This window comes from Lonchura striata, chromosome 28 (genome assembly GCF_050655825.1).
Source record: "Lonchura striata isolate lonStrDom1 chromosome 28, ASM5065582v1, whole genome shotgun sequence".
NCBI classification, from domain to species: Eukaryota; Metazoa; Chordata; class Aves; order Passeriformes; family Estrildidae; genus Lonchura; species Lonchura striata.
Genome location: NC_140730.1, coordinates 2,241,700 through 2,265,525, shown reverse-complemented (window position 1 = coordinate 2,265,525; position 23,826 = coordinate 2,241,700). Strand labels below are relative to the sequence as shown.

At 62.2% G+C, this 23,826-nt stretch overlaps 3 protein-coding genes across 3 annotated transcripts in view; 1 reads left to right on the top strand and 2 right to left on the bottom strand.

Annotated features, from left to right (window-relative positions):
- Positions 1 to 1,643: 1,643 nt before the first annotated feature.
- On the bottom strand, positions 1,644 to 4,544 carry ATP5F1D (ATP synthase F1 subunit delta). The gene is made up of 5 exons (XM_021546165.3): positions 4,392 to 4,544; positions 3,546 to 3,699; positions 3,084 to 3,172; positions 2,519 to 2,647; positions 1,644 to 1,767 (listed from the first exon to the last, which is right to left on the bottom strand). Exons 1-4 carry the CDS (start codon positions 4,524 to 4,526, stop codon positions 2,525 to 2,527), a joined length of 501 nt encoding a protein of 166 aa, XP_021401840.1. The 5' UTR covers positions 4,527 to 4,544; the 3' UTR covers positions 1,644 to 1,767; positions 2,519 to 2,524.
- A 992-nt stretch (positions 4,545 to 5,536) lies between these two features.
- On the top strand, positions 5,537 to 13,218 carry CBARP (CACN subunit beta associated regulatory protein). The gene is made up of 10 exons (XM_021546173.3): positions 5,537 to 5,664; positions 7,769 to 7,840; positions 8,396 to 8,541; positions 8,633 to 8,694; positions 8,999 to 9,164; positions 9,232 to 9,406; positions 9,601 to 9,753; positions 10,079 to 10,286; positions 10,397 to 10,580; positions 10,911 to 13,218. Exons 2-10 carry the CDS (start codon positions 7,793 to 7,795, stop codon positions 12,085 to 12,087), a joined length of 2,319 nt encoding a protein of 772 aa, XP_021401848.3. The 5' UTR covers positions 5,537 to 5,664; positions 7,769 to 7,792; the 3' UTR covers positions 12,088 to 13,218.
- Positions 13,219 to 13,412: 194 nt separating this feature from the next.
- STK11 (serine/threonine kinase 11) overlaps positions 13,413 to 23,826 on the bottom strand; it is a 32,319-nt gene continuing 21,905 nt past the window's right edge. Inside the window, exons 8-10 of the mRNA XM_021546166.4 lie at positions 19,175 to 19,368; positions 15,377 to 15,596; positions 13,413 to 14,208 (exon numbers count right to left, since the gene is read on the bottom strand). Of these exons, the coding sequence (XP_021401841.1) occupies positions 15,388 to 15,596; positions 19,175 to 19,368 (403 nt within the window). The 3' untranslated portion in view covers positions 13,413 to 14,208; positions 15,377 to 15,387. The remainder of the gene's footprint in view (positions 14,209 to 15,376; positions 15,597 to 19,174; positions 19,369 to 23,826) is intronic.

Below are 23,826 nucleotides of genomic sequence, written 5' to 3'. Positions count from 1 at the left end.
CAAATGCAGCCTACAAGTCCCAGCAGGTAGCAGGCTGTGGAGCACCCAGCCAAGGGCACTCGGTGAGGGGGGCAGGACCGGATCCCTCGGCCCCCCCAGCTCCCCTGGCGCTGGCGGGAGGCAGTGGGAAGAGCTGGTGAGAGGACGCTGACGGAGACACTTTTTTCCTGTCCTAAAAATAGCAGCTGGCCGTTTCCCCAGCTTCCCGGCCTCGCCAACGCTCTTCCATTAGATGAAAAACCCAAGGCAGTCACCTTCCGTCAGCGCGGCTGCGTGTGCTGGGGGAGGCTCACGCAGCCGAAATAGCAGCTGGGGACAGAGAGGGGCAGCGGGAGAGGGAAGGGAGCCGGCCGGCCCCGGTATTTCCCAAGATGTTTTAATTAGTTCAGCTCTGATTGTGAAGCTTTGTTCATGCTCGCTGCAATGTCTGACCTTTAAGGGAAAAAAAAAAAAAAAAAAAGGGAATGAGAGGGGAAGGGGAAAAGGGAAAAGGCACTGGAGCAGCTCAGGAGCTGGAAGTCGGCTGAGCTTCAAATAGGCTCCGCGTCAGGCACTCGGAGGCTTTTAATAAGCCACAGAGTGAGAAATTTAACACCACAGGCTCTATTTTTGATCACTTGTGAAGGGGGGGGGGAGAGAGAAAGACAGAGTGAGCGAGAGGAGGGGGAGGAGGTGGTGGTGAGGAGGCAGCCAAGATCACATCCTGGGTGGCAGTGCCGAAAATAGCCGTGCCCTGCTCCGAGCGCAGAGCGGCGCGGGGCACGCGGGAGGCCGGAGTGGCGAGCACTGACCTCACAGGCAGCCAACGCTTCCCGGGCTGGAACACCGCAGGGAAAAGGGGATTAGAGCCATGCAGAGGGAGGGATGGAAGCTCTGAGCAGCAGTGGAAACCCGAAATCCCTCTGGAAAGGCGTGGGAGGGTGGCATGGAGCGAGGGGCCCGGCAGCAGCTGGTGCAGCAGGACATGCAGGACGCACATCCCAGATGCCTGGCACAAGCAGAGCTGTCCCCTTGCCCAAACCTACCCCTTCCCAGTGGTGCTGCGGCTCAGTGAACCTTTCCTGCTTCCCAGGGCTGTGAGGAACCCTGAGGAACCCCAGGTGGCCTCCTCAGACAGGGCTGCACCCAGCAAGCAGAAGCAGCAAGCTCAGCAGAGCAGCTCCAGCCATCCCCAGCAGGAACGGAAGCAGGAAGGATTTCCATCATGCAGAGCATCTGCTTCCCTCTCCACACCCAGCCCGTCTCCAGGAGCAGGGGAAGTGCCCCTGGCAGCAGCACAGGATGGGGCAGCTGCTGTCCAGCTGTGGAAGCACCCTGCCTGCCAATGTGGGTTCCTGCAGAGCTGGAGCCGGGAGGCTGAGGCAGTGCTGGGACAGGATGGCTCTGGAACAGATCTGTGCTCCTGTGCTGCTGAAATCCCACAGTCCAAGTGGTTACTGGAGATGGAGGTGGCTGGAGCACAGAGAGAGGATTAGAAACCTGTCTGATGAAGCTCCTGGGGGTGAGTCTCCCCTGGGAATGCCCAGCCAAACCCCAGGGCAGTGCTGGTGACCCCAGGGTGAATCTGCCTTGGGGCAGGAGCTGGGAACTGCTCCTGGCTCCAGCTGCAATTGCTGCCTGGGAAGAAAGCGATGTGCCACAAGGGAGGGTCACATTTCCTTTTAATTGATCAGAACCATTTCTCCACCTCCATTTGTCCTGTTCCATCTGTACAGGCAGGGAGCAGAACAGGGACAGGCTGGGAGTTCTGCATCCACAGTGGGATTCCTGCAAAACACAAAGAGTGGGGTCAGGTTAGTGGGGGTGGGCTCGGCTGGGCCGTGGATCCCAATCCCAGGGCTTGGCAGCTGCACAACTGCTGTGAGTAAACACGAGCCAGCAGCTCTCCAGGACCAAAGAGCACCCGGAGCAGAGATCAGGAGGGAGCAGGAGCTGGTGCCCTCCTGTGCTCCAGGCTGAGCCTGGAGGAGGCTGGCAGTGACTCACAGCCCTGCACAGCACACACTGCTGCCATTCCTGGCTGCCAGCACGTGGGAAGGGAAGGGATGAGGCACAGTCTGTGCAGGACAGAGCAAAAAGAGGCCACAAGGTAAGAGCCCAGCCTCACCCCCCCTGAGACTGAAGCTGTTTGTCTTTAGTGGGAGAATGTGCAGCAGAGAACACGTGCTGCTCTCCCCGTGGGGCCCAGCATCCCCACTCTGCCCCCAAGTTGTCCCCAGATGTGGCCAGTCCTGGTGGGGACATGGGGAACCAGCGAGGCCCCAGCAGTGACCACAATTCCCAGTCTGTCCCAGCACTGTCCACCCAGCCTTGTCAGGGCTGAACTGCAGTGTCACAGCTGGGCTGGACCCCACAGTGCCACAGCCCAGACCTTGCAGCCCCCCATGGGGACCCCCATGAGCCCCCCAGAGCTGAGGCCTGACCCTGGCAAGGGACAGCTGTGGTCACTGCTGCCCAAAAGCAAGGCAGATCCTTTCGCCCAGCCCAGCAGGCCCTAGAGCAGTGTGGATTTACTCACCTAGATTTACTCCAGAGCCTTCACCAGGGCTTCGTTAGCTTCTACCTTAATCTGAGCTTCTGCTTTAGCAGCTTCATCAGACGCTGCTGCCATCTCTGACACAGCTTTCTCCAGGTTGGATTTTGCAGTCTGGGCATGAGGGCACAAGGAATGTGTGTTACTGGGAGACACTGCAGGAGAGGGGATTGTCCTTCCCTCCCTCCCCTGCAGCCACTGGTCCTTCATATGGATGCCAAGGACCCACTCACTTGGGAGCCTCACGGAGCTACAGACACAGCTGTGCTGGCCCCAGACAACTTATCAGCAGGGAAAAGCTGTTCTGGAGGTGAAGACAAGGTCAGTGTCTGTCCAAGGGGTGGGAAACGGAGTGGAGATTTACGACTGCAGAGCTCCCTCTCTCCTGAGAGCTCACCAAGGAGGAGCCCCAAGCCTCTGATCCCAAAATGTAGTAGGGGTGCAGACACAACCCTGGGTTCTGGGCACAGGAAGCTCCCAATACAAGGTCCCCAGGGCAGAGAAGGGGAGCAATTTCTCCCCAGGGCTGGTGAAATCTCTGGGTACTCACAGCCAGGTCCAGCATGTCCATGGTCACTGCCTCCTCTGCCAGCACCTGCACCGTGGAGTCGGCGTGGACACTGACAGAGCCGCTGCTCACTGCAAGGCACAACGTGGGGCAGCTCAGCCAGGGCTGCCAGAGGGGCTCAGCCCTGCCATCCCCACCATCCTTCCCCAGAACAAATCCTCACCCCCCTCCTGTCACACTTCCAGCATTCAAGGACTCAGCTACCACCCCAAGGCAAGCTGGAGAAGGGGATGGTCCCAGAAAGCCTGAGCAGAACCAAGACCTGACCCCAGCAGCCCACAGCTCCCAGGATCAACTTCCAGCAGCCCCTGGCAGGCTGGGAAAGCAGAAATCCCTGGACATACACCAGGCCACACCTGGATGGGCAGAGCCTCCCTTGTGCTAGAGCCAAGAACACTATCCCCACGCACACCTTTCCTCCCCAGCTCCTCCTGCCTCGCTCACCAAAGTACTTGGTGGCTGTCCCATCCTCAGCATGGACTGTGACAACGCCCGGCCGGAGCACCTGGAGCGTGGGGACGTGGGATGCCAGGATGCCAAAGGAGCCGGTCAGCGTGGGCACATCCACCTGCTTCACGTTGGCCCCGTTGTAGAACACCTGGATGAAGAGGGCAGAGAGGCGCAGTCACCAGGGATGGGGGGATGGAGAGCCCAGGGAAGAGCCCGTGCCAAGGGAGCAGCTCAGCTCAGCTCCTGGCAGGTTCAACACGTCCAGGTGTGCCCAGGACAGGCCGCACCTGCACAGGATCCAGAGGAGAGATCCTGGCAGAGGCACTGGGGAAGCGTTCCCAGCTCCCAGGGGCACGGCGGGGAGGCGGCACATGGAGACACCGAGTCGGGAGTGGGCGACAGGCGCCGGTACAGCCGGGAGCAGCCTGGGAAGGGCGTGGGGAGCCCGGCGCTGCCGCCGCGCTGCGGCCCACGCTGTCCCTGTCCCCAGCGCCAGCCCGGCCCTGCCCCGGGGACAGCCCCGGCCGGGCCTGGCAGGCACAGCGGGTCCGCTGGCACGGCGGGGAGGGCCGCACCGGGAGCACCGGCCCCGGGCGGCCCCGGAGCGCTGCGGCGGGGCCCGAGCGCCCCGGTCCGGCGGACGAGGCCCGAGGTCAGGGCCAAGGTCAGCCCGGTGCCAGCCCGGCCGTGCCCCGGGAACCGCAGAGCCCCGGGAGCGGAACAGCCCCGCGGCGGCGGCAGCACCGGCCGCGCCCCGCCCGCCCCGCGTTCCCTCAGCACACACCGGGCGAGGCGGCGGCGGCGGCGGCGGCATCGGGAGCGCGGCCGCGGCGGGCCTACCTGTGTGGGTGAGGCGAAGGTGAAGGCCATGGCAGCGGGGCCGCCGGCGGGATCGGCATAGCCGCGGGCGGGGGGCAGCGGCGCCGAGGGCCGGGCGAGGCGGAGGAGGCGGCGGGCGCACAACATCGCGGCCATGGCGGTAGCGGCGGCAGCGCGGGGCAGGCCGGGACGGCGCCGGACCACAGCTCCCGACGCGCCCCGCGCGCCGCCCGGCGGAGGAAAAGCGCGCTGCGCCGCGTGGCATTATGGGAGTTGTAGTCTCCCCGCCCGCCGAGTGCCGTGGTGCGGGGCGGGGGGGGCCCGCGCCGCCGCCGCACCGAGCGGCCGCCGCGCCCCCGGCCCCGGTCCGGCCGTGCCCCAGCGGCTCGGGGCGCTCCGGGGCACGGGTGGGGACAGGGAGGCGGGACAGGGATGCGGGCAGAGCTATGGGACAGGCAGGGGGACAGGCAGGGTAGGTACAGGTAGGGATGCAGGCAGGGATGCAGGCAGGGATGCAGACAGGGCTGGTGCAGGCAGGGATGCAGACAGGGATGCAGGCAGGGATGCAGACAGGTATGCAGGTAGGGATGCAAGCAGGGATGCAGGTAGGGATGCCAGCAGGGATGCAGGCAGAGATGCAGACAGGGATGCAGGCAGGGATGCAGGCAGAGATGCAGGTAGGGGCGGTGCGGGCAGGACTGGTACACACACCTATGAGGACAGGAGCGCAGGCAGGGCTGGTGTAGGCAAGGGTGGTGCAGGCAGGGATGCAAGGAGGAGCGCTGCCAGGGCTGGAGCAGGCAGCGGTGTAGTCAGGGCTGTGGCGGGCAGGAATACAAGCAGGGATGCGGACAGAGGTAGGGGAAGGGGCGCAGGCAGGAGGTGCAGGAAGTGCTGTGGGGCAGGACTGTGGGGCAGGGGTACCGGCAGGGCTGTGGGGCAGGGGTACCGGCAGGGCTGTGGGGCAGGGGGTACCGGCAGGACTGTGGGGCAGGGGGTACCGGCAGGGCTGTGGGGCAGGGGGTACCGGCAGGGCTGTGGGGCAGGGGTACCGGCAGGGCTGTGGGGCAGGGGTACCGGCAGGGCTGGTGCAGGCAGGGCTGTGGGGCAGGGGTACCGGCAGGGCTGTGGGGCAGGGGTACCGGCAGGGCTGGTGCAGGCAGGGCTGGGGCAGCCCCGGTCCCCACGTGACTCCCGCGCCGCGCGGGGGCGGCTCCGGTTCATTCATAAATCCCGGGGCCGCCCCGCCGCACCGAGCGCAGCGGCGGCGATGGAGCCCCGGTCTCGGTTGTAGGTGAGTGTCTGGCTCCGCCGCCTCGCGACAGCCCCTATCGCGACACAGGGAGCCGGCCCGGCCGAGGGGAGACCATCAAGCCCTACCGCGCCGAGAGGTCCCGGGGGCTCCTGCCTCGCTGTCACCAGCCCTGTCACCAGCTCTGCCTGCATCCCTTATTCCTGCCCCACATCCCTGTCCCACATCCCTGCTCGCATCCCTCATCGCTCATCCTACATTCCTGTCTCCATCCCTGCTCCACATCCCTGCCTGCATCCCGCATCCCTGCCCGAATCCCGCATCCCTGCCTCCATCCCCGCCCCACATCCCTGACTGCATCCCCGTCACTAGGCTGGGGCGCGGGGCTGCAGTCACGGGGGGCAGAGCGGGTCCCCCCCACGCCCCCGGCCCAGCCCCGCTCCAGCCGGACCCCGTGGGTCGCACACACGCGTGGGGCGCAGCACCGGCCCGCCCCCCGCACCCCTTCCCACGTGCGGAGGCGCGGCACCACCGGGATCCCCCGACCCCGAGCCCCCGCCCCGGGCACTGGCGGCGACCCCGGGTCCCGCCCCGTGTCCCCCCCGGGGGGGGACAGCCCGGGGACCGGCCCCCTCCTCCAGACAATGGCCGTCCTGTTCCTGTCCCGTCGCCATGGAGACGGGATTCCTCCATGATGGGGAACAGGAGGGACATTCTTCCCGCTCCCCCCGGCCCCCCGCTCCCCCTGCCTCGGCCCTGAGGGTGCCCCACAGGGATCCCGCCCGTGGGGCGCCCATGCCACGTGGAGCCGCAGCCCCCTCGCCCGGGGTCCCCCCATGTGGTCGGAAGCGGGACCCCCCCCCAAACCCCTTTACCCTTTCTCGGGGGTCGCGGGGTGGGTCCCCTCACCTCGTGCTGCATCCCACCCCCTTGGAGAGGCGCGGGGCCCGCTGTAGGCGGGGGGTTCCCAACACCCCGATATCCCTCCGAGGGGTTGATACCCCGACCTGTGACAGGGCTGCGACACGGCTGCCCCTGCGCTGTCCCCACGAGTGACAGTCCCCACCCCTTCACGGGCTCCATTCACATTTTTCACTGACCTAATTCTTCCAAGCGGCTTCCAAGTGCCCACCCCTGCCCGCTCCGGGGGTCCCCGGCACGGCATCGCCGGGCTGCGGGCAGAGGTAGGGGAAGGGGCGCATCGCCCCCAGACTCAGCCCTTCCAGCAGCCTGGGGACACCCGGGGGGACAGCCGGAGGGGACACACAGCCTCGCAGCGGGAGCTGGAGCTCGGAAGCCCCCGGGGAGGGCCAGACCCTCGGGAGAGCGATGAGGATGAGGTCCCCGCCGGGTCCCCAAAGGCCGCAGGGCCGGTGCCGCGGAGGAGGGGAGTGGGACCCCCGTCCCGGCGGCTCTCGGTCCTCGGGAGCTCGGCGCGGCCCCCCCGGCCCCTCGGTGTCCCCCCCGCGCGGACAGCCCGGTGACGGAGCCGCTCTCGGCATGACTCACGAGCGTCACCCGTCGCGCTCCGGCGACACCCACGCCACGAGCCGTGGGGCGGCCACCTGCCCCCCGGCCCTACCGGGAGCCCCCGGCGCGGCTCCCCACGAGCTTCCGCGGCCCGGGGGTCCCCCGGCGGCGGGGCTGGGGCTGCGTTTGGCCCCCGGGGACCCCCAGACCTGGGGCAGGCATTTCAACCCCCGGGCCAGCTCTGGCCACCGGCACCAGCCACGGTTTGGGGGCTCCGGCCCCAGCCGGGCGTGGGGACCGTGGCCGCTCTTCGCGGGGCCGGGGGTTGTGCCCACGCGAGTCCGGGGGCTGGGCGCGGGAGGTGGCTGTGCCCGGAGGGGGTGAGGGGCTCCGTGGGGAGGGGCAGCGGTTCTGCCCTCTCCTGCCCATCCCTCCATCCCTGCTTCGCTCCTGACCACACCCTCCATCCCTTCCTCCTTCCCCTGAGCACACCCTCCCTTCATCTCTCCATCCCGGTCCCTCCCTCCATCTCTCCATCCCGGTCCCTCCCTCCCGGTCCCTCCCGGCAGCTCCGCACCGCGGTGCCGGGCAGGGGCCGGGCAGGAGCCACCGCCGCCGCCCCCGGCCCGGCTCCGCCGTCCCGGCCGGTGCCTCCCTCTGTCTCCCCCCGCCCCAGGACACGCTCGGGCCGGGACAGACCATGAGCGATGACCCAACACCCTGGGACAACGGGACCGAGAGCGCCACGGTGAGTCCTGTCTGTCCCTGCCTGCCCCCGCCTGTCTCTGGCGCCCCTCCCCGCGCCGCCAGCCTCGGGGTCCCGCGGGACGGAGGATGCATGTTCGGAGCTCCGGGGTTCTCGCGGCTGCCGTGGGGCTGGCGTCTTCACTGGGGTGGGGACGGCAGCAGCCCCGCTGTCACCCGCTGCTCTGCCAGCGCTGGCAGCGGGTGACAGTTCTCGGCGCCCCGTGCGCCGCTGGGATGCTCTGGGTGCGGGGGGTCCGGGGGCCTGGGCGCTGCTGCCGGATCAGCCCCTCTGCCCCGGGCAGGGGGAGACAGCACCGACCCCCGCGGTGGGGCAGGGCTGGGGGTCCTGTGGCCGTCCCCATTCCCAAGCCCGTTCCCACTCCCAGCGGGCGCGGGGGCCGCGGGCGGCTCAGCCTCCCCGGCTGCGTTGCCTTGGTGCAGGCAGGGCCCGGGGGCGGCGGGGGCAGCGCTGCCGTCAGCGCGGCGGGGGCAGGTTTGGGGTGGGCCGGGCTCCCCCAGCGCGTCCCCGGGGCTCAACCCCCTGGAACCCGGGCAGGCGGTGCCCGGCGAGGTGTCCCCTCAGGATGGGTATGTGCTGCTCCTCGCCCTGCTCTCCATCTTCATCGGGGGCACCCTGGTCCTGCTCTCGGGCATCCTGATCATCTGCCGCCGCTGCTGCGAGGCCGACCGCCGGCACTCCAGGTGGGCGAGGGGTGATGTCACTGTCCCCGGGGTGTGTGGCACCGTCGGGAGGGGCCTGGCCCGGGCACCTCTGACCCTTCTCCCCCTGCAGAGCCAGCGATGACCCTGAGAAAACCAACACCACTTACCTGGATGACTCGCAGCAGGCACAGGGTGAGTGACCCGAGTGCTGCGCTGATCCCCCCCAGTTGCATCCCAAGTTCTGGGGAAGGAAGTGAGGCAGCTCCTGGGCCCTCCCCTCCCAAGGTGCAGCCCCCGACCCCGCAGCAGTGACCACCACACACCCCTTTTGCCCTCCATTGTCCATCCCTGGCTGTGGAGCAGGACTGGCAGCTGGGAGCGGGGAATTCCGGGCTGGCATTGGGGCCATGAGTGCAACAAGTTTGCCAAGCCTCAGCTGGGGCAGCTGGGGTCCACGATGGTGAGGGGAGCTGGCTGCTGACCCCCTTCTCTGCAGATATCTCTGGCAAAGCGGAGGACCCTGAGTGCCTGTCGTCCTCCAGCTACCGGGATGCGGAGAGCGAGCGGTTCCTGTCCTCCAGCTCCTCCACCGCCCGGCGCGTCTCCTTCAACGAGGCCGCGCTCTTTGACCAGGGCAAGAAGACCCAGGAGAAGGGGAGGAGGTGAAGCTCTGGGCTGAGTGGGGGACAGGGAGTTGGAGCTGCCCCTCCTGACCCGGCTGTCCCACAGGTACACGCTGACAGAAGGGGACTTCCACCACCTGAAGAACGCCCGCCTGACTCACCTGCACCTCCCGCCGCCTGCCCTCAAGATTGTCACCATCCACGAGTGCGAGTCCAGCGAGAACAGCCTGGCCATGACCCCCCGCCTGCCCCCGCCCAAGCCTGGCCTCGCCATCTTCCAGGTGAGCCCTTGGTGCCTGAGGGACAGAGGGGACACGGGGGTCAGGCATCCTGCAGCACCCCAGGGAGGCACCGCTGGGCCCAGGATGGGAGTCTCAGGGCATTGCTGGAAGTACAGACAGGAGGTCCTGGGGTGCAGGGGCCCCTCCTTGTCGCCACCCTCGTGCAGACCCCCTGAGCGTGCTCTGCCTTGCAGCCCCCCGCAGGGGCCCTGCCCCGGCCAGTGCTCCCCAGCCATGCCGTGGGCCCCAGCTCAGCCCTGCCCGGGGACACCTACAACTCCACCGTGGACACCAGCTTCACAGAGGCCAGCCCGTCCGCCTCCTCCGACTCCGGGGAGGGGCCTTCGGTGAGTGCTGGGGCGAGGGGCTGGGGCTGGGAAGGGGCTCCCAGCCTGCACAGCCCCAAGGGTCCTGTCCTGCTCCCTCCCTGCTCCCCCAGATCCCATCCCTGCCCCCTCGCTCCGTGCCAGGGCTCAGGAAGAGACGTGGGCATCCAGCTAGAAATAGGCTCTGCCCCCCTCCACCCCCACCTCGTCCCTGCCCCGGGGGACATTTGTGCATCTGCTGCAGCCCAGCTCTTCGGAGAGGACAAAGGAGCCGAGTGGGATGCGGGGGCGCTGGGGAGGCATGCTTGGATCCGAGCAGGCACTCACGGCCCCCCCGTACCCCCAGTTCACAGCAGCACCCAGGAGCGGGAAGGCGGCTGGGGTGGGCAGTGCCAGCCCCGGGGAGCACCCCCAGACCCCCCCCCAGGGCACCGTCCTGCAGTTCTTCACCCGCCTGCGTCGCCACGCCAGCCTGGACGGGGCCAGCCCCTACTTCAGGATCAAGAAATGGAAGCTGGAGAGCACCCAGCGGGCGTCCAGCCTGGACACCAGAGGTGGGGCTCAGCGGGGCCCCCCCGGGCTGTGCAGGCGGGTGGGCGTGTGTGGGTGGGGGGCCGCTGGTGCCGCTTGGGTTGTCCCCCCAGCCCTGCCCTGTGCCCCCCAGGATCCCCCAAGCGCCGGCAGTTTCAGAGGCAGCGGGCGGCCAGCGAGAGCATGGACCAGGAGGACCGGGACCCCCATCAAACCGACATCATCCAGTACATTGCCCACACGGACGACGTGTCCTTCCACCCCGCGGGGGGCCCCTTCCTGCCCTCCCCCGCCAGCCCCCCACCCTCTCTCGGCAGGTATTTTTCAGTAGATAAGTGGGGATGGGGATGGGTGAGCCGGGCAGGGCAGAGGGGAAGGCAACGAGGGACCCTGCGCTGCCCTGGGCATGGGGGGCTCCCACCTCTGCGGCTCTTGTGGGGCCACCGGCTCTGGGGTGAGGGGTCTGGGGAAGGCTGCTGAGGGGGAGGTTGGGTTGGGACGTGGGCACGGTGGTTGCGGCAGCACGGAGGACCAGGTGGCACCACGGCACTGCTGTGGAGCCCGCAGGGGCCGGGCTGGCACATCCCTGCCCGCTGCCTGTGGGGTCTGCCCGTGTCCCTGACGTGACACCGGGGTGCTGCCCGCAGGCTAGAGCCGGGCGAGGGGGGCGCGGGCAGCCCCGGCGAGTCCAGCGTGCCCGAGCAGCCCAGCGCCTACCACGACATCTGGAGCCTGCGCGCCTCGCTGGAGCTGTACGCGGCCTCCGAGCGCAGCAACGACCAGGACTCGGTGCGCAGCGACGGCGGGGACAGCGTCTCCTCCGCCAGCGGCGTGCCCCCCTGCCCTTCCCCTTCCCTGGATGAGGCTGAAGGCCCCGAGGAGAAGTTCTGGGGTCGGCCCAAGGCGGAGGAGTCGGAGCCCGGCACACGCAAGCTGCTGCAGATGGACAGTGGCTACGCCTCCATCGAGGCGCCCAGCCGGGGGGGCGAGGAGGGCCCCCCCAAGGACCAGACAGCCTCCGAGAAGCGCATTTGCTTCACCAGCGCCGGGCGGAAAGGAACCATCTTTGAGAGCTTCGAGGGCCGGGACCCGGAGGAGGAGGAAGACGAGGAAGAGGAGGAGGGGGGGAGCACGACCCTGGGCGCGGCGGGTGGGGGACACCTCCGTCCCCACAGCCCCCTGGCCTGGTCCCCGTACGGGCAGATGTTCCCGGGGCGGGAGGGGCTGCCCCGGCGGGACTACAGCATCGACGAGAAGACGGACGCGCTGTTCAACGCCTTCGTGCGCCACGACCCCCAGTTCGACGAGTCCCCGCTGCGGGGCAAGCACCGCTCCCGCACCCACCTGCGCAAGCAGTGGCAGCACACGAAGCAGTTCAGCGACCCCGGCGTGCGGTACCCGGCGCTGGAGCGGCACCGGACCCCCCTGCGCCGCGGCGACAGCGCCAACTACCCGCTGGACTCCCGGTTCCACAGCCCCCTGCCCCGCATCGTCAGCGCCGGCGACGAGGAGGCGGCGGAGGCGTCCGATGGGGTCCCCCCCGGCCCGGCGCTGCCCGACCCCGAGATCCAGGTGATCGTGGAGGAGCCCGGAGAGGCAGCCCCCGAGCCCAAGGCTGGCTCGGAGCCCCCTGAGGACGATGACTGCCCCGGCTCCGGGCGGTGCTTGGGGCTGGGCTCCGGCTCGGAGCTGATGGACAAGATCGCCGGCGGCCTGGAGGAGCGGCTCTACGGGCACCTGAGGAAAGCGGCGGAGAGAGAGACCCCCGAGTGCACGGTGGCCGTGGCGGCCAGTGATGCTCCCCCCGACCACAGCACGGTCTAGGCCCAGCACGGGGGGGAGAGACCCCGGCACAGGGGGGCTCGGCCCCCGCCGGGGTTCAGGGCTTCATCCCCTCCCGCTGCCGGCTTCGTACCCTTCCCAGTGCGGGAAGGGGGTCCCGGCCAGGCCAGGAGGGCACGGGGGGACCCCCGGCTGTAACTCAGCACGGGGGTCCGGTAGCGTGGGGTGGCCGAGCCCCCCGGCTCCCGGGAGCGAGGGCCTGGGCTGGGGGAGCCCCGGGGGTCGGGGCACGGTGGAGAAGCCGCGCGTTGGCCGGGGCTCAGCGTCGAGGGACTTGGCCGAAGCCCTCACCCCGCTGAGTCCCCGTGGCACCTCGGCTCTCCCCTCTCTCCGTGGTTTTACAAGCAATAAGCCTCTCCTCCGGCCGGGAACGTCCCCGCCAGGAAGGGGCCGGAGCTGGGTGTCCCCGCTCCGGGGGATGCTGCGGTGCCACCCCGGCCAGGGGTAGTTTGTGGGGGGCAGTCACCTCCTCAATCCCAAACCTGCCGCCCCCCAAGATCTGCAGGGAGCCTGGGATCTAAACTGGAAGCAGGGCCAGGGGGATTCTTGAGGGGCTCAAGCACCTCCTGGGGGACCCCCTGCCCCCAGAGGGGCAGAGGGGAAAGGATCGGCCCCGGGGACCCCAAAAATACCCCCTGGAGGGGTGAGGGCTGCCCGATGCCTGCCCTGGTGCTGCCCCCCGGGCCAGGGTACAGGGTGAGAGCAGAGGGGGCATCCCCAGCATGTGCTGCGGGTGACCCCCAGTGCCCCCCACCACCCCAGGAGCCCAGGGGGGGCTCAAGGATATTTATTGATTTTTACAGAGGCTGCTGCTGCTGTTCCGGAGGTGGGGGCGGGGTTGGGGGGGGGCATGTTCACTTTTTATTGGGTTTTTATTTTGTGTTTCAAAGAATGGGTGAAAAAGAGATAAAAAAAAAAAACTGCCCCAGCCCTACCCTGGCTGTGGCACCTGGGACTCGGCAGCGGGGGGGAGGACAGGCAGGGCCCCCCCAAACCCCCATTGCATGCGAGTAGAGGCCGGGTTGCCCCTTCCCTCTGTGCAGGCTCTGCCCAAAGCTCTCCCTCCATCACCTCTGCGTTTTTAAGTCTATAAACAAAAGAGAAAAACCCAAACAGTGACATCTCTGAGCTCTTTTCTTACCTTCTGCCTCCAAGGATGTGGGGGTGTGGGCAGGGGGGCTCCGGGCCTGGCACTGCCCCACAAGTGCAGGGTTTTTCTGTGGGACTGTGCCCTTCCAAAAGGAAAAGGAGGAGGGGCTGGTCATACCCCTGACCCTGCCTGCTGCAGAAGGAAGGACATGAAACCCACCTGCTGTTTTCACTTTATTTTTCTTTAAAAAAGAAAAAAAAAAAAGAAAAAGAAAAAAAAGGGGATAAAAGAAAAAAAAAAAAAAAAGCAGAAAAAAAGCCAAGTGGCTGCCACCACCCTGATCCCTTTGGAGCCCAGATTCCTCCCAAGTTCTGAGCCCTTCCTGGGCCCTGTTCCCTTCCGAGCCCCCGTGCAGCATGCAGGTGTAACAGAGTTCTGCTTTGTCTTAATACCTGTTTTTTTTGTTTTTTTTCCTCATCTGGTTTATTTTAACACATCACGATGTGTAGGAATCTCTAAATATACTGCAAATATAAACAAAACAAAAAACAAAGAAAAAAACCCCCAAAAATAAGAGGAAAATATATAATATATAACAGTAGTCTAAAACATAAAGTGCACGGCAATGGCTTTGCACGACTCTACACGGCCGGGGGGCCTGGCAGGGGGGAGGGGGAGGGTCCCCACCCCCCCAGACCCCTCATCCCACCCTTCCCATCGCAAAATTAAAAACAGAATCAGTGTCTTGATTGGCAAAGAGTGATTGGGGGGAAGGGGGCAGCGTCCTGGCAGCCGCAGAGTTCAACTCCCAGGTGTCCGAGGGGGAAGGTCTGGCCACTGCAGCTTCGTGTCCTGGCGCTGGCCGGAGCAGGGGGTGCAGGGAGGGAAGGGGGGCTGGGCTCCTTGGTTGGTTTCTTCTGGTTTCCTTTTGGATTGCAAGCACAGTCCAGTCCCAGGAGAGAGGCAGAGCTGGGGCAAGGAGGGGGACACAGGCTGGCCTGGGCCCAGGGACGCTGTGGGGAGAACAGAGAGAAGGGGGTTAGGGATGGCAGGGGCTGCCCAATTTGGGGTGCTGGCTCTGCTCCTGCTCTGCACCCTGCCCTGGGACTCCCTCTGGCATCCTGGGATGGGAGCGAGGGGCCCAGGATCCCTGTGCTGTCCCTGGAAGGTTTTAGAGGCTCCCACAGCACGTGGTCCCTCAGCCAGGTGAGCCCAGACCTGCCCAAAGCGAAATCCCCGAGGAGAAAACAGCGCCAAGGAATGTTTTATGCCAAGGAGGGGAGCATCCCCTTCCTTCTAAAGGTTTCTAGGCTAAGAGGGGGAGTGACCCAGCCAGGCTCGGGCAGTGCTGGAGGAGCTTCCTCTCCCTGCAGCAGCGGGAGGAGCAGCAGGTCCCGGGGAGCTCCATCCCAGGCTCCGGCTGCACTGACTCCCCGCAGGTGACTCACTGCCCCCATGAATTAAAGATGGAGCTGCCACGGGCCTCTGACAGCTGCAGGGGGAGGATCTGGCTTTTATTTTGGGCTTTTTTCACACCACAAAGCTGGTCGTGATCCAGGAGATAACAGAGCTCAGCCCCAGCAGCGCCGTGACGAGCATGAGGCCGGGGGCGGATGAGGCTGAACATGAGTCACTGCTGGCTCCGTTATGAATGAGGGGTGGGAAGGAGGGGACAGGGCTTGGAGCTGGGGAGGAAGGAGCCGGAAGGAAAGGGGGGAAGCAGGGAGTGGGCTCAGCTTCCCCTGGAAGTGGCTTGGGCATGGCAGTGGCCTGGCCACGGGTGACAGGGGCAGGTCCCATGGGAGCCTCTCTGGGGGCACCCTGGGGCTCGGCATCCCTCTGTGCTCCCCAAATCCAGGCAGGGAGCAGGGCAGAGGGGCCGTGGTGCCAGGGAAAGGGGGTGCCATGGCACAGCCTAGCCACAGCCCAGGAGGAGAAAGAGATCACTACAGCACCTCTCACATGACAGGGCAGAATAGAGCAGGGCACGGGGGTCTCCTCCGGGCTCTGCACCCCCAGCACCACAGGAGATCCAGGCCCTGGCTGCCAGGCACTCTGCAGAGGGATGCTCAGGACCCAAACTACGAAACACCCCTCAACTCCCTCCCCGTGCCCACGGCTGGGGCAGGCTCAGCTGTCCCCCAGCTCCATGGGGCAGAGCCCGGCGTGCCCCAGCAGTACCTGGGCAGAGCTCACTGCTGCTTGCAGGTGGAGAGCTTGCGGATCTTGCTGCTGGCGGAGCAGGCCTTGCGGGAGGGGTTGGAGGAGGCGCTGGCCCGGCGCTCGCCCTTGGCCCTGGCGCTCAGCTGCCCCGGCTCCGTCCCGTTCATGCACACGGCCTTGGGCAGCCCCTTGCCGCGGCTCTGCCCGTTCTGCCCGGCCTCCTCCTCAGGCACCTGTCCTGCAAGGGAACGGCCACAGTGAGGGGCTGGCGGCAGACCTGCAAGGAGCATCCCCTTCCCAGTGCCCGGGGTGGATCCTGCTCCTGCGGGAAACCCGAACCTGTTCCTGCGCAGGAGGGAGGGAATCCCCAATCCGGGATGTGCGAGGCTGGGAGCCTGAGACTGCTCCTCCCTCCCCGCTGCCCTCGAGGGCTGGTTTGGACCCTTTCCCCCAGCACACGCAGCGTCCCCTCCTCCCTGCCCTGCTCCAGACCCCAGGCAGCAGCCCAGCTCCTCTGGGGAGCTGTGGATGAGGTCGCTCCTCTTCCTCCTGCCTTCTCTGCAGGTCCCAGCCCCAGGTACCAACCTGGGGTACAAGCAGGGGTTGGGTGTGTTTGCAGAACGGGGCAGCCTCCCCTGGCAGGGCCGGGGTTCAGCTGTGTCACTGTCCCCTGAGGGAACACCCCATGGGTGTCATCAGCCCTTCTCCCTCCTCAGCTCCTCGTGACTCAGCAAAGCAGGTGAAGAGCCATTTCCAGAGGCATCTCCTGCTGCCACAGCCGGCGCTGGGGTCACGTCCCCTCGCTTGGGGAGTGACAGAGGGATGTGGCTGCATCCCGGGGTGCTCCCACCAGGAGCACGGCGCAGCCCCCAGCCCAACACGGGGCTGAGGAGAGGCTTCGTCAGGCCCCTGGCTCCCCCCTACCGGATCCAGCCGAGGCAATTTCCTTCCAGCAGGAACGTCACGCTCCAGGGCCCTTCAGTTATGACTCAGAGGTTTGAGTGGAAGCAAAGGCTGTAAGACGATTATGTATAATTTTCTTTAAAGGATGCTCAATCCTTTCTCTGCCAAGGCCGGGCGGGACGTCAGCTCCGCTTGCGCCAACCATCACCCCACTGCTGGGAGCCGGGGGGGGACACACAGGGCTGCTCTGGGGGAGCACGTTGGGGGTCTCCCCTCGGACCCCTGTGCCTTGCCACATCATCCCTGGCCACTGCCAGAGATGGGGAGCGAGGGGTGGGTGTATCCTGGGATACACGTGCAATTGATTTCCTCCTGGACCTCCCCCTGTATCCCTCCCAAGGCTCCCAGCGCTGCCACAGCTTCCAGTCACTGCCTCGGGGCTGCTTACCTGAGCACTCCTGCCATGAGAACAGACAGGGACTGACTGACCAGGGACTGCTCCTGGCACCCAACCCTGGCACTGCTGGGGCCAGTGGCACCTGCAGTGCCCAGCCTGGAACTCTGGCCCAGCCCAGCTCAGGGACTGCAGGGATGGGTGCTCTGCCCCCCTCCAGGGCATGTGCCAGTGCCTCCAGCACTCTGGCAGTGATTGGCACATGAGCACAAAGCTCATGGCCCTGCTTATGGACTCCTCCAGGGCTGGAAAGGGCTCAGGGGGCCAAGTTCTAGAAGAGACACAAAGGCCCCAGAGCCTCGAGGCATGGGGCTCCCACGGGTCAGGCCACAGCCCCAGCACGGCACGGCTGCAGCACCCCAGAGCTCCAGGTTTTTTGTGCCATCCCACCAGCACAACTGCAGAGCCTCAAACAACCCCAGTCAGAGCAAAGCTGAGCACTGCTCCTTCCCCTCCCTCGGCTGAACTCGGGCCAAGTCAATTAACATTTCTGACTGGGGAGGGAAAAAGAATCTATCCAAACAGCTCACTTGTCTTTTGTGTGACTCTTCCCTCCTCCTCTCCTTCCCTGCTTCAAAAGCACAGTCCCGGGAGTCTATTATGGATATCGAGGAGGGAGGTGAATCGTGAGCTAATTTTACCTCCTTCACCAATGACAGTTGCTGACGTTCAAATTAATGAAAATAAAAATTCAGCACGGGTTGAAGTCTTGGCAACTGCTGCCCCCGCGGAACCGCTGACCCAGCGCTGTGTCTGCCCGAGCAGCTCCTGCCCACCTCACCCTCACCACCAGCAGGGCTAAAAATAATATAAATAAAGGGAGAGCTGAAAGAGGAACCAGGAACGTGGCTGCTCATCCCTGCCACCCCTCACATTCTTAATGGCTCCGCATCCAGCTCATTCAGGCACCAAAAAAGGTTTCAAAATAACACCGCAAAGAGCCTTTGAATCGCTGTTTGTCAGACTGAGCACACAGGCACCATGAGCAGCCAGGAATGCAGCTTCCTGAGCACCAGGCTTGGCTCAGGAGCTCCAGCCCTGGCTGTATTTTCCAGCCTCAGACTGAAAATCCCAGGAGGAGGTGCTGCAGGATGAGGTTGCAGCAGAGGAAGGGTTAATGTAGGATAGGAAAGAGCAGAGCTCAGCCCCTAGACCTGAAGCAGCACAAAAGCACAGAGCAAGACCAGGAGGATCACATCCCTTCACTGCACAATCTGGGGAGAGGATTGAGGATTCTGCCTCCAGGCCACAGCCATCCTCCTCTCCATCCTCTCCTAGCACTTCCCTGGATGGGATGTTTAACACCGATTGAACCAAGGGCTTGGAACATTTACATCTCCCCACAGAGCTGCATGAATCTTTAAATAACCCTTTAAAAATGAAAGCACTTCCTCAAAGCCCCTTCTTCCTCTGAAGAACACAGGATTTAATGAGGTTTCCTCTTTCCCCCGCCTCAAACCCAACACCCACCCCCACCCGTGAGTCACTCACACTCCTGCTCTGGCTGCCCAGCAGAGCCACAGCTGAACTGATCCCCCATCTACACGGGGGCTTTTCATTTATATTTTAATATGGGATCACTGCTAGAAATGCAGCACTAGGCAGGTTCAAAGGGATGCTGCAGGAAGACTTTGGTGGAGAAATTAATATTGATTCCCTCTGCAGCTGCCCCCGCCTGTGCAATGCCTCACAAAGCCACCGAGGGTCTGTGCTGGGACCCTCCTCACCCTGCTCCTCCCACGAGTGTGTTCCCAGTGTTGAGGGGATTCCTGCCCACCACAAACACTGCACATCCCACCTCGCCAGACCTTCTCATCCTTTACGTCTCTAATCCCTCTGAAACAGCACAAGTTACATAGAGAACATGGAAGATCTTCCAGTAATCTGCCTGTCATCTGCCACAACAGCTCTGATTTGGGTTTAAACGCTGCTGTTGGTATGAGGAACGTGAAATTCTTGGTGTCAGTGCTCCCAATGTGATCCTTATCCTCAGACACCTGCCAGCACAGGGCTCACCCTGCTCAGCTGGGATGGACATGGAACTGGGGAAGGCAAGAACCAGGCTGGGACCAGTCTCCCAGCATGCAGGGGATCCCCTAAATGTGCCACATACCCTGAAGGCAGCGTCATTTCAGGGTTCTGTTCACAGATAACTCATTCTAGCAAAACTGGTCCAAAGAATTAACTGCAGAGTCCAGCAGCAGCTGTTCCTGGGAGAAGGGAAGAAGCTGGCACAGGGCTAACACTGGGATGGGCAATCTGGTTGATCAAATCAAGGACTGAGGAATCTGGAGCATCATGGCTCACTCATACCATTCCACAACCGAGAATCTCCTCTGCTGAAAGGATTATTCAGACCTTGAGGCCTGAATAAAAAACCTTTAAACACACACACAAAAAAAAAAAAAAATAAAAAAAAAAATAAAAAAAAAAATCCCCCACAACCACTTCTCCCCTACCTGGTACTGTGAAGTCCTGAGTGTAGATGATATCATCTTCAATGTCATACAAGTCATCATCCTCTTCCTCATTGTAGCCATGCAGATCTTCCAGGTAAGGCACCGCCGTCATGCTCCTCCACCTGTCCTTTGTCTCGGGGCTGGGAGGGATGGGCACCAGCGCCTCTGCCTGAGCGTGTTTCTTCCTAAACCAGCTGCAGAGAGCCCAGGGGCAGAGCTGGGTCAGTGCACCAGGCATGCAGAAGTCCTCCAATGAGCCCACCCCCAGCCCACCCCAATATTCTGAGCTGGGAGCTCCACCCATGCCAGGTCAGGAGAAACCAAAAGGTCTGGCCAGGTGTCAGTGTTGGGGTGTGCTGAAGGACACACTGGGAATAGGACAGGAACAGAGGGACAGGCACAGAGGGCAGCTCAGGACCGTCCTCTCCATCACCAACTCCAACCCAAACTACCTGTAAGTCAAAATACACCAGCAGAGCTGCCAGAGCTCCTGAGTTTTATTATCCAAGCAAGCAGGATAGAAGGAACTTGCCCTATCCTGAAGCTGAGAATGATCCAGCCCAACAGACACAAGTTTGCAGGATCCCAGCCTGAGGAGAGGGGCAGTAACTGCAGCAGCTTCCTCTAAAAGCCAGTTTGCACCAAGGCCACAGCAGAAATGCTTCTAGTTTATCTTTTTATCCTCCCCTGTCTCAAGGGACTCCTATCACCACCAAACCCTGTGCTGCCATCTGGCCAGGAAAGGATATCGTCTCCGAAAGCTGCTCTTAATCAGATCAGGAATCCAGCAGCCTGCTTCCCAGCAGCATCCCAGAGCCAGATGGGATAAACCTCTTAGGTTTTCATCTGCTGTGGTACTCCCATAGCAGAGCTCTGACTCCAGACTGTCTGAGACAACTCCCAGTACTACATGTGGGCACCCAAAGTCTCCTGGAAGCGCTGCTGGAGTGCTCCACACTCCCAGTGACCCCCTAAATGTGGGTGGGAGCAGAAGTTCCTCCAGACTCAGGTACCTCTAGCACAACTTTCCAGTCCACATGAGCCTGACGGGACACGAGTGCTTCCCACCCTGCAGTTGGCATTCTGTAACTCCTGGCCTCCAACCACGGAGGAGGGCCTGAGCCAGCCCAAGAACTCTCACCAACCTGAGCCATCTGGTTTTTATCACCCCAGTTCCAAATTCCTTTCAGGAAGGAAGGCTGAAGGCACCTCCTGCGCAGAGCTGTAATTATAATTTTGTTCTAGTCTTACACTGCTTTGACAGCCGGCCTAAAAAAAAAGTGGGACTCTAACAAAACTATCAGGAAAAGCGAGGAATGAGGAGATAAACAAATGGAAATGCAGCTACTGGGACAAATCAGGCAGGATTCAAGGGAGGGGTGAATTCTCATCCAGAAACTGCTCCACCGTTAACATCTTTAAACTGTTTTCTCTGCAGCAATGGAGTTTTGCAGCCCCTTGTCTGCAGGGAGGAAGGTGTTGTTTGGGGAGAGGGACAGGAACTGCTTCAGATCTCATCTGGCAGTTGTCACCTCTAGTCTCTGAAGGGGCACTAAGAGTTAAGCAAAGCCCATCCCAGCAGCTGGACCAGCTGAACTCGATTCTGGCCCTTCACAGATGCCATGGATGGCTTCCTTGGATGGCTTCCTTGGTGACACACGTGGCACATTGCTCTCCCCATCACATCAATCCATTTCTCTTCCTTGGAGATTCTGTTCACTGAGGAATGACTGCCAAGACAGCAAATCCAGCCTGGGCTGATCCAGCCTGGCAGGATCAGCAGCACAGGGGCAGAGGAACCACCAGCAACCAGCTGATTTTGCCAGGGGGCTTGAGGGATCCAAACTCCACACCAGAGAGCTTGGGAGAAGGGAATATCCAGGACAAATGAGGTCAGAGTGACCGCTGTTGAAAGGAGAATTTTAAAGGGAAAAAGCCTGGATGTCTATGGTAACTGGTGTTTTTATTTTGCTGTATTTCAGCTCTGCCTCACTCTTCCCTCCTGTCCTACTTACCAGGAGAGTAAAAATAGGTTTTTATTAGCAGCAGAAACCTGAATCACTGTACTCCAGTCATTATGCTTCCATCCTCTGGGAGGTGATTTCAAACACTTGCATATGCATATATGGTAATGAGGATAGAGAGTGAAAAGAGAAATCCATTGAAGTTCTAAGAAAACTCAAAGACCTCTTGGAAGGAGCCTTGAGCGATTCTGTATGGAGTAGTGGAGTATTTCCTGGCAAGGATTTTCCAGCAGGGACAGACATTTTGCTTTCTCTGCTGGTGCTGGAGGTTGTCACTGAAGATTTGCTCTTCAGCTGAGGACCACTGGCTTTTGGAACACCCTCATCTGCCTCAGGAAGCCACTGCCTGAGCCAGAAAGTAGCAGCTTCTGGTCAGTGATGGCCATGAGATAAAGCCCCTCCTCAACCTTGCCCTCACCACCACCCAAAACATGGGCTGGGTCAGAGCCCTGCTGATGAGTGCCCTGTTCCACCAGTTATTCCCAGTTTCAGGGATGTTTTCTGAGCCAACTGCACTGGCACACACAGAATTACCTGGTGCTTGTGGCAGCTGCTTTAACCTTGAGGGTGAGGAAAAGATTTTGGATCTCAGAAGCACCCCTTGTGCAGAACATTCCTCTGCGAGAGGCAGATTCCTCTCTGCTCTACGTTTCAAAGGGCTGGGAGTGGCTTAGAAACGCTTCAGAGTGAAGGCAGCAGTAGTAAGGGATTTATTTCTTCCTATTCCACGAGCTCATTGAGGCCCTGCAAAGCTCAGAACCCCCGGGCAGCAGCAGCACAAGTGTTAATTGTGATCCTGCCAGGCACAAGTGGCCTGGCTGCTGTCAGCCACGGGGAGATAAGACAGGAAGGGTCAAGGACTGAAGGAAAAGAGGAATCTGGGTTGCCCAGTGCTTAATGAGCCCGTTTGGTTTGCAGTTCCCAAGCTCAGATCTCCCATCACAAGCCCTCCCTCTGCTCTTTTCAAGCCCTGGTATAAGCAAGGTTAAAATAAGAATCTTGTAAGCACAGCTGCAGCTTTCCAACACTCCCAGCTATTCACTTCCCATTTGGGTCACAAACATTGCAGTTGGCTTGGTTTGCACAGGGATGGTTTTCTCTGAGAGCAGATGCCAAGCTGCAGATCCCTGCCCTGCCAGCCAGGGTCAGGATGAGCAATTCTCCACCTCCTGTGATGCCATGTAAGGGCCTCGAGCTCCCTGGAAGGTCATTGTCACCACAAGCAGCAATGAACAGGCTTCCAGTTTAGCTCAGCTCCCTCACAGGCAGTTGTGGAAGGCACACAGTGTCCCAGGGAAAGGCAACACACATAGCAGTGTCCCTGTAATCACTGCTCCAGCTCTTGTTGGATCAAGAGATGTCCAAGCCCTTCAGTCAGGTTCAGAACAAAAAAAAGTATAAAACCAGCAGCTTCTCCCAGCTGGTGGCAGGACCAGAGGTAGCAGGGATGGCTCAGACTCCTACAAGAAGTTCTGGAGATTCAGTCCTTTGACACACCACGTTACAAAACGGATATGCAGAATGTGGGTAAAAGGAAGAAAGATCCCTTCCATGTGCTGCCAGAGGGCAGGAAGATTGAGCCAGGTGCCTCAGGAAGGAAGAGGAATGCTTCTTTGTGTCCTGCTGAGGGGAGATCACTGCCTGGCACTATAGATAAGGGATGGGGAAAGCCCACAAGTGCACAGGCAGCAGCAGAGGCTCAGAGAAGCCCCTCTCCCTCCCTCAAACACAGCCCAGGAGCACAGTCAGCCCCTGCAAAGGAGGCCTCAGCAGCACCACACAGATTTCCAAGATGTTTGGTACCCAGGTTTAAACAGCACAGCATCCCAGAGCCACACTTCAAACCCCACAGGAGCTGGGGAAGGCAGCACAGCAGCTCCAGAAGGAGACCTCAGCCCTCAGGTTAATATTCACCTCCACTAACAGAAAGTGGAAGGGCCTCCCCTCTCGTGCTATGAACTCCTGCAATCGGATCTGCGCCTGAACAAATTAAGTGTGACACTTGTAGAGAGGGAAGGGAAGATGGTTGCCTTGGAAACAAGGGACAGAGGTAGAATTCTGCATCACTTTAAGTGCTGCAGCAGGTCAGTGAATTAGTAACAAAATGTGGTGGATGAGCAGGAAGTCCTTCAGCAAAAGCACAGGGCAGAGGGGAGGTGGTGGATAATCCATAGGGAGGAGGATGGAACTCCCAGGCTCTTGGCAGCTTTTCCTCCCTGCCCTACAATCCCCACCCCAGGAGCACCAAATATTCCTAGAGTTGAGCTATGAGCACTGGTTTTCCACTGAACATCATCCCGCTCAGATCCTTCCAGGGAAAGCAGGTTTTCAGGCTCTTCCACTGCTACTTCAGGGATCGGTTTCTGGCAGTTCCTAAATTCTGAGATGACAGGCTGGGAGAAGTTTAACTCATTTCCATTTCCAGCTCCAGGTCTGGGTTGAACAGAGCAGCATTTTGCTTTGTCCTGTACTACTGAAAGTGCAGAGACAGGAGTTTGATGCAGTTCAGCTGCAGGAGTGAGGAGGGAGGAAAGCAGCTGGCAGGGATGAAACTCAGCAGACTCTTCCTCTAGCATTCCTCTGCTGCTGCAGGGCAAAAGCATTTGGAATAGCTGACAGGAATGGCTG